At 48.1% G+C, this 7,126-nt stretch overlaps 1 protein-coding gene across 2 annotated transcripts in view; it reads left to right on the forward strand.

Moving 5' to 3' along the window:
- urb1 (URB1 ribosome biogenesis homolog) overlaps positions 1-7,126 on the forward strand; it is a 110,074-nt gene that overhangs the window by 58,251 nt on the left and 44,697 nt on the right. For both annotated transcript variants that reach the window (XM_070893739.1, XM_070893738.1), the window contains exons 26-28: positions 567-757; positions 3,434-3,544; positions 3,639-3,702. In XM_070893739.1, the coding sequence (XP_070749840.1) occupies positions 567-757; positions 3,434-3,544; positions 3,639-3,702 (366 nt within the window). The remainder of the gene's footprint in view (positions 1-566; positions 758-3,433; positions 3,545-3,638; positions 3,703-7,126) is intronic.

Here is a 7,126-nt window from a genome sequence, read left to right on the forward strand (position 1 = left end):
TACGGGGCGCTACGGGTTGGGCGGCAACCACAGATCGAGCCAATGTCACAACCAGGGGCATTGCACACCGGCTCGCCGCTTCCGGGCGGTAATGCTTCGCGCCCCCTCCAAAATGGCATTGAATTTCCTGGCAGGGCACTGGAAGCTGGCCGCCCACCTGGAAGTGTTTACCGCCGCCATTGCTGCCCTCCCCAGGTTACTAACAGGGGCGGCAGAAGACCAAAAATCCAGCCCTGCGTCCAGGGGGCTGACCAGGTTGACACCAAGTTTAGTTTTTAAAAGGCCTGTAGATTGTAGGAGGAAAGAGAGGCTGAGGGAGGTAAATAGCAAAGTATTTAAGATCCTGGTAAAGAATGAGTTTGAACAGAGGATGGTGCAATGACTTTTCATTTCAACACATGGAAATGCAAGGAGGAGAAAGCATGTAGGGTGCTGGGAAGAAGAAAGTTCACGAGAGCATCGATGACAGTAGTATTGATAAAATAGAAAACTTTATTGAGTCAGTGTCCATGTAAACAGTTCTAATTATACTTCTGTTTCTAATTATCTTTCTTTTATAATGGCAGGTATCGCTATAGAGATCTGGCATTTATGGAAGCCCTCCGTAAATTAATACAAGCATTGTACGAGAATGAAGATCTGGGTCAAAATTTGGTCCCACTGCCTATGATTCACATGATGGTAACAAATCACTCTCTGTTTTTGCCAACCATGCTGAAGGCCAGGGAGGATCCAGATGAAAATGCAAAAGCAAGAGGTATGACCATATAAAGGGCCCAATTTTGGCCATGCTGTTTTTTTGGCGCACTGACCCGTTGTGCGGCAACTTTGTGCGCTATAAACTGCCCCGGAAAAAAAAATGGCCCCATCCTAGCCGCTCTGCAGAGCCTCCAGTGCCCTGGTGCGGCGCAGATATATCAGTGGGGGGCGGAGCTACAGCCTGCGCCGAATCGAGTGCCAGCAGTGTCGCGCATGTGCAGTAGCGCCGAAACTTGGCACTCGGCCATTTTTGAAGTGCATAGCTGTGTAGCCTCGTTTGAGTTTAAAAATACTGGCTGCTTGCTGCCGATTCGATTTTTGAGCAGCCCTAGAAATGGACAGCCAGTGCTCCTGCTTGAAATAGGTGTAAGCCTTAATAAAATCTCTCCTCTCCCTCCCCCCACCCCCGATGCCACCGAGCCCAGCCTTTCCTCTCCCTTCCCCTCCCCCTGCCGAGCCTCCCTATGTCGCGTCTGCTCTCAGGAAGCCCAGCCTCTCCCACTCCCCCCCCACCTGAACCCCCCCTGATGCTGCGTCTGCTTTCAGGCAGCCAAGCCTCTCCTTCCCCCCCACCAGCCCCCGATCCTCCCGATGCCGCGTCTGCTCTCAGGCAGCCGAGCCGTTCCTCTCCATCCCCCCCCTGAGCCTCCCGATGCGTCTTTGCCGGGCCGCTCCTATCCCACGACGAATGGCCTCCCGTACAGGCCGGCCCACTGCCTTCCCCGGCCCAAGGTAGGATTTACTTCAAATATTTAATTGTAAATCAATTGTTTACCTCAGTTCTTTATTTTTATTTCGTTATTTGAAGTTTTATTTGTAATGTTTGCTGCTTGGTGCTTGGGTGCAGGTCCTTACTTACTTACCTGCGCCGATTTCTTAACTGCCTGCAACGTTTTTCAGAGCTGGCCACATACGCTGACCTAAGTCAATTTGGTGTAAGTGTTAGCTGGCCAAAATGGCATAAATGGCCAAAACTGGCGTAAGTGTCTGGGTACACCCCCTTTTGGAAAAAAAAAACTGAACTAAAAAAAATCGTACCAAACTAAGTGACTCTGGAGCAAGTTTATTGGGGAAAATTAGGTTTTTTGACTTACGCCAGAAAAACCCACTTACTCCAAAAAAAATTGGAACAAGTCATGGCCAAAATTGGGGCCAAAGTGTGCCCTTGGGATCGAGATTGGAAAAATCATCCATGGATTTCTATCCAGAGACACCTCCTGGAAGTGTGTGTTTGTATATATTTTTTTAAAATAGGGATGAATAACTTCGAATGATTGTACTGTGATAATTACCTCATTTACTCGCTAAGAAAAATGAAATGAATTCAGAATTTTAAATCGTCAATTTTTACTGCCAATGGACCAGGCTGTTTTCTGTGGCACGTTTGCACACACTTGGTTGTTTCTTCTCCTGTTATTCCCTTTAGAGGCTTCTTTTCAATTCTGCTGTATATAATCATAATGTCAGCTGTGTTCTACCTACTAATCTCTTATTCAGATCAGCAAAAAAGCAACATTCTATTATGGAAACAATGTTATACGCATGTTGGGACATTGTAATTTGATTATTGCTTCGTAAGTGATTCACTCTTGCCAGTTGGCCCCGCTTTAACCCTAATCTGCTGTCCTGATGTTGTCCTGTGACATCGAACTGAATGACAAAGCTCCATGACTGTGAAAGCAGCAGCAGCAGAGCAGCACAGTCAGAAATAAAGGTTATAAAAACACAGAAAAAGCTTCAGACAATTTTTAAAAAGTCATAGAAGGTCAAATTCCTCTTTTAATGAAAAACGGAAGAATGTCGGGTTTTTTTCCCTCTGTAGCTTTCCCTGTTATTATTAACCATTTGCTAACAAAATCATATTTTTAGAAATTGCAGATTTCAAAGCTACTCGGTCTCGCCATTTTGTTAGCAGGTCGTTAATTATAGGGAGAAACAGGCACTCCCCTGTCTTTTTTTGGCTGGAAGAGTTTCTTCTGGGTTGTAATACACTCAGGGTTTGAATGACTAAAGCTTTTGAACTTTAATGTCAAAGTTTATGTGGTATAGCTTTCTATTCAACATAGTCTTTGCTTGTTCTCTACGGGAGTAGGGGATTCGGCCCATCGAATCTGACCCAAAGTGTTAACCATGGCAGATTTTCAATCTTTCTCATCACAATTCCCCAACCTTTCTCCATAACCCTAATGGCCTTACTTTACAGTATCTATTTCTCTTTTAAACATCTCTTGACAATGGGGCAGTGGATTCCACATTCTCATCACGCTCCCTGTGAAGAACTTTTCTGGATTTTCTTCCAGCCTTATTGCAAATTTGAACATTATATCTCTTTGTTCTGGATTCCCCCTATCAGAGTAAAGAGTTATTCTCTATCTACCATATCAATTCACGTCATTATTTTAAACAATCAATTGGATCACCCTTTAATCTCCTCATCTCCAGGTAATATAACGCAGCATGACATTATAACATTGTAGCTCAGTCCCTTCATCACGCACGTCATCCTGGTGAATCATCACTTGTTCTTTGTCCAAAGCCTTTATGTCCTTTGAGGTTCGGTGCCCAAAACTGAACACAAATGCTGCTAATGATGTACAATGTACAAAATTATATGAAGTAACACTACTTTTCAAGATTTTTCATTCAGGTTTTGTGATGTGTTTTTTTTCGGTAGACGCTCTGGTTGATGTGTTACTGGCTTTGGTCAGACAATGTCCATCTGTGTGCAACAGCAATCATTTTGCTGTGTTACTAGGGGCATACGGAGCGACACTCAGCAATACAGGTAAGTCTCTTATTTCTGTGATTAAAATTCACACAATTGAACAGCAGACATAATTATTCCCATTTTATTATGTACTTTTTTTTCCTTTGTAAAGATCAGAAACTGCTGCTGATCCTGCAGTTTTATGAGGAAAACAACATAAGCCTTGCTGAGTTCAGGTGAGTACACTTCCATTTTGCTCCAAGTGAAATACTGCATTTATGATAATAGGCTTGTCCTACTGATTAAATTGTGACCAGCAGACTGTACAAACTGTAGTCTTCCTTTTCTAAGCTCCTCATCTCAGTTTCAAGTTTCATTACTAAGGTCATTTCAGAAGGAAAGAAAGAGCTTGCATTTGTATAGCACCTTTCATGACCGCAGGATGTCCCAAAGTGTTTTACAGCCAATGAGGTACTTTTGAAGTGTACGCACTGTTATAATGTAGGAAAATGTAGCAGCCAATTTATGCACAGTAAGGTTCCACAAACAGCAAAGAGATAATGACCAGATAACCCATGTTAGTGATGTTGGTTGAAGGATAATTATTGGTCATGACACTGGAAGAACTCCCCTGCTCTTCCTCGAATAGTGCTGTGGGGTCTTTTTTGTATAGCTGAGAGGAAAGAGGATTCTCGGTTTAACATCTCATTCAATAGAAAGTTAGGGGGCCCGATTTTCATCGTTGTCCCACCCGCAGCCACCGAGGTTCCGCCAAAAATGGCCGTTTTCTGGGCGATTCCTCCGGAACTGCCCATCTGCTGTCGATGTTCCGCCCGGCGGGTACCTGGTGTGAAAATGTTCCGCCCACGACACAGCGTCCCACCCGCCCAGGCCAGATGTCTGTGAATGTCCATTTTGGTCATTTTTCCTGGCCTTCCGTCAAACTGCCGCCCGCCAGAAGGACCACTCTGGAAAAGCAGATCTGAGCTGGGCAGCAGTCGGCCAGCACTCGCACATCGGTTTGGAGGGAGGAAGGCAATGGCGGAGTGTAATGGAGCAGCTCTGGCACATCGGCTGGGAGGGAGTGCTGGTGGCCATCACATCACGGCAGCCAGTCGGATTCTGTACCATATCAGTGGGACTGCTGGAAAAAAGTTAGGTCAATGTTGCATTCTTGCTGATGCTGAATTTAAATTGGATGTGATAAAACCGACTGAAGTGTGTCTAAGCTAATGGAGGCATTTTTGTTGCATCTTGTTGAAAGTCCTTCATTGAGAAGGCCAATGGCGAAGAGAAAATTATTATAAGTGACAAAGTGTTCAGCATCTCACATTTTGTACATCCAAGCTGATTCATTAATTGCCTCGCACAATGTACTGCAATGTAACTGATGACCATGTCATCTCAGGGGTGGCACTCCTCCATGTTTGGCCTCGCAAAAAGAGGGCTGAAGTGCAAGCCTTAAGGTCTGCCCTGCAACTTGGTAAACGAGAGTAATTGAATGGCAGTCTTCCTGTATTCATTGTCGACTTGCGATGGCCTGATAACAGAACCCATTATACACTGCAGTCAGATGTGGATGGGAAGATATTCCTGATGAAGCAGATGACCTGAGGGACAGATGTGTGGTTGGCGCAACGCACCACACATGACGTTAAAATGACACGCGCACAAACAGGGTCAACAATGTGAGTATTTACAAGTTCACAGTGACAAATGTTACATAACATTATGACATATACATACATTTAGACGAGGAAGCAACACCCACCCCTCTATCTGGCATCACCACCTCTCTTCCACCCCCACTTGCAGCTATGCCCGATTTTCTCTTCCTCCCCACTCCTACATGGTGGAGAGGCCCTCCCCTGCCCCTCACTGCCTCTGGTTCAGGAGGTTGTGTAGGAGGGCAGCAGGATGTGTGCAGACGTGTATGTATCGGTGAGAACATCGGGTGCGGGACCGAAGGCGCCAGGATCTCCTGCTCCTTCGCATCTGTCTGCCTTGAGGGTGCGGGATCGGGGGATTGCAGCACGTGTGCAGAAGGCATCTTCTGCCTTATGGCCTTAACACTTTCTGCTGTGCGCTCCAACACTGTAAGGAGGCGCTACATCCTTTGATCGTGCTGCTGGGTGAATGTGGCGATGCTGGCAGCTATCCCAGCCATGGTCTGCTGCATCTCGCAACCTACCTCCATGCCGGTGGTTGATAGCTGCACCATCTGGCTCATTGGAGCGAGCCGGGCTGCATCTGCAGGTGGTTGCTCGCTGCTACCGGGTGGTGGGGCCTTGCTTCCCTTTGAGCCACGGACTCTGCGCTTGCTTGAGTTGAGTCTGTTGGAAACCCCAGAAAATCTGAGCTCAACGGCGAGGTTCTGCGGACACTTGGCTAACTTAGCAGGGGGTTCATTTCAGCCGCTTCCGGGATCAAATATGGGCCCCTCTCCTCTTTTTTCTGGCCCAGGGTGGGAGCGGTGGACGTGGGTGATGTGGGCTGGGGGTGCAGGAAGGATCGGATGTCCTCAAGTGTGGAGAACGTCGGAGTGGGAGATGCTGGGGTGAGACGGCATCTGTGATGGCCAGAGGTCGATGGTCTCTCCAGATCCGTGGTGTCCGACTCAGCATCTACAAGTAGAGGACAAAATTTCAGTCTGTAAGGTGGGCGGTGGTGGTGGTAAAAGTGAGATGTGAGCTGTTCCATCTCACAGTATGCCAACAAGGAGTGCCATCTCTGTATGTTCGCACCAACAATGGGCGACAAAGTGTGCGTTCAACCACGAGTGCCTTAACATTGCATGTCCTTTCATGCCATGAGTGCCTCTGACACCAGAGCTGAGTGTAGCTTTACCCTGCGATAGCACCGGATCTGCAGTAACTTTTGTGGTTGGAATGCTGCGATGACCCACCAATGCCAACGCACGCTCCTCCAGCCGAGTGAATGGGACCACTTCTTTTGGGCCCCCTCCGGTCGCAATCAGGCTTGCCTGTTTGGCTGCTTGTTTTCTCTGCACAAAAAAACGTTGCAACCTTTACCCCCTCTGCTCATTCCCCACACACACACACACACATCACGCGCACAACCTTTTTGGCCTTGGACAGGAGGTGGCGAATAAATTTGTGCTCACTTTAGCTCTCTTCCCCCCCCATCTCTCTCCCCCCCCCCAATCTCTCTTCCCCCCCCAATCTCTCTTCCCCCCCCAATCTCTCTTCCCCCCCCCCAATCTCTCTTCCCCCCCCCCAATCTCTCTTCCCCCCCCCAATCTCTCTTCCCCCCCCAATCTCTCTTCCCCCCCCAATCTCTCTTCCCCCCCCAATCTCTCTTCCCCCCCCAATCTCTCTTCCCCCCCCAATCTCTCTTCCCCCCCCCAATCTCTCTTTCCCCCCCAATCTCTCTTTCCCCCCCAATCTCTCTTTCCCCCCCATCTCTCTTCCCCCCCCGCCATCTCTCTTTCCCCCCGCCATCTCTCTTTCCCCCCGCCATCTCTCTTTCCCCCCGCCATCTCTCTTTCCCCCCGCCATCTCTCTTTCCCCCCGCCATCTCTCTTTCCCCCCGCCATCTCTCTTTCCCCCCGCCATCTCTCTTTCCCCCCGCCATCTCTCTTTCCCCCCGCCATCTCTCTTCCCCTCCCCCATCACTCTCCCTTCCCCCATCACTCTCCCT

This window comes from Pristiophorus japonicus, chromosome 11, assembly GCF_044704955.1.
Source record: "Pristiophorus japonicus isolate sPriJap1 chromosome 11, sPriJap1.hap1, whole genome shotgun sequence".
In the NCBI taxonomy this organism is placed as follows: Eukaryota; Metazoa; Chordata; class Chondrichthyes; family Pristiophoridae; genus Pristiophorus; species Pristiophorus japonicus.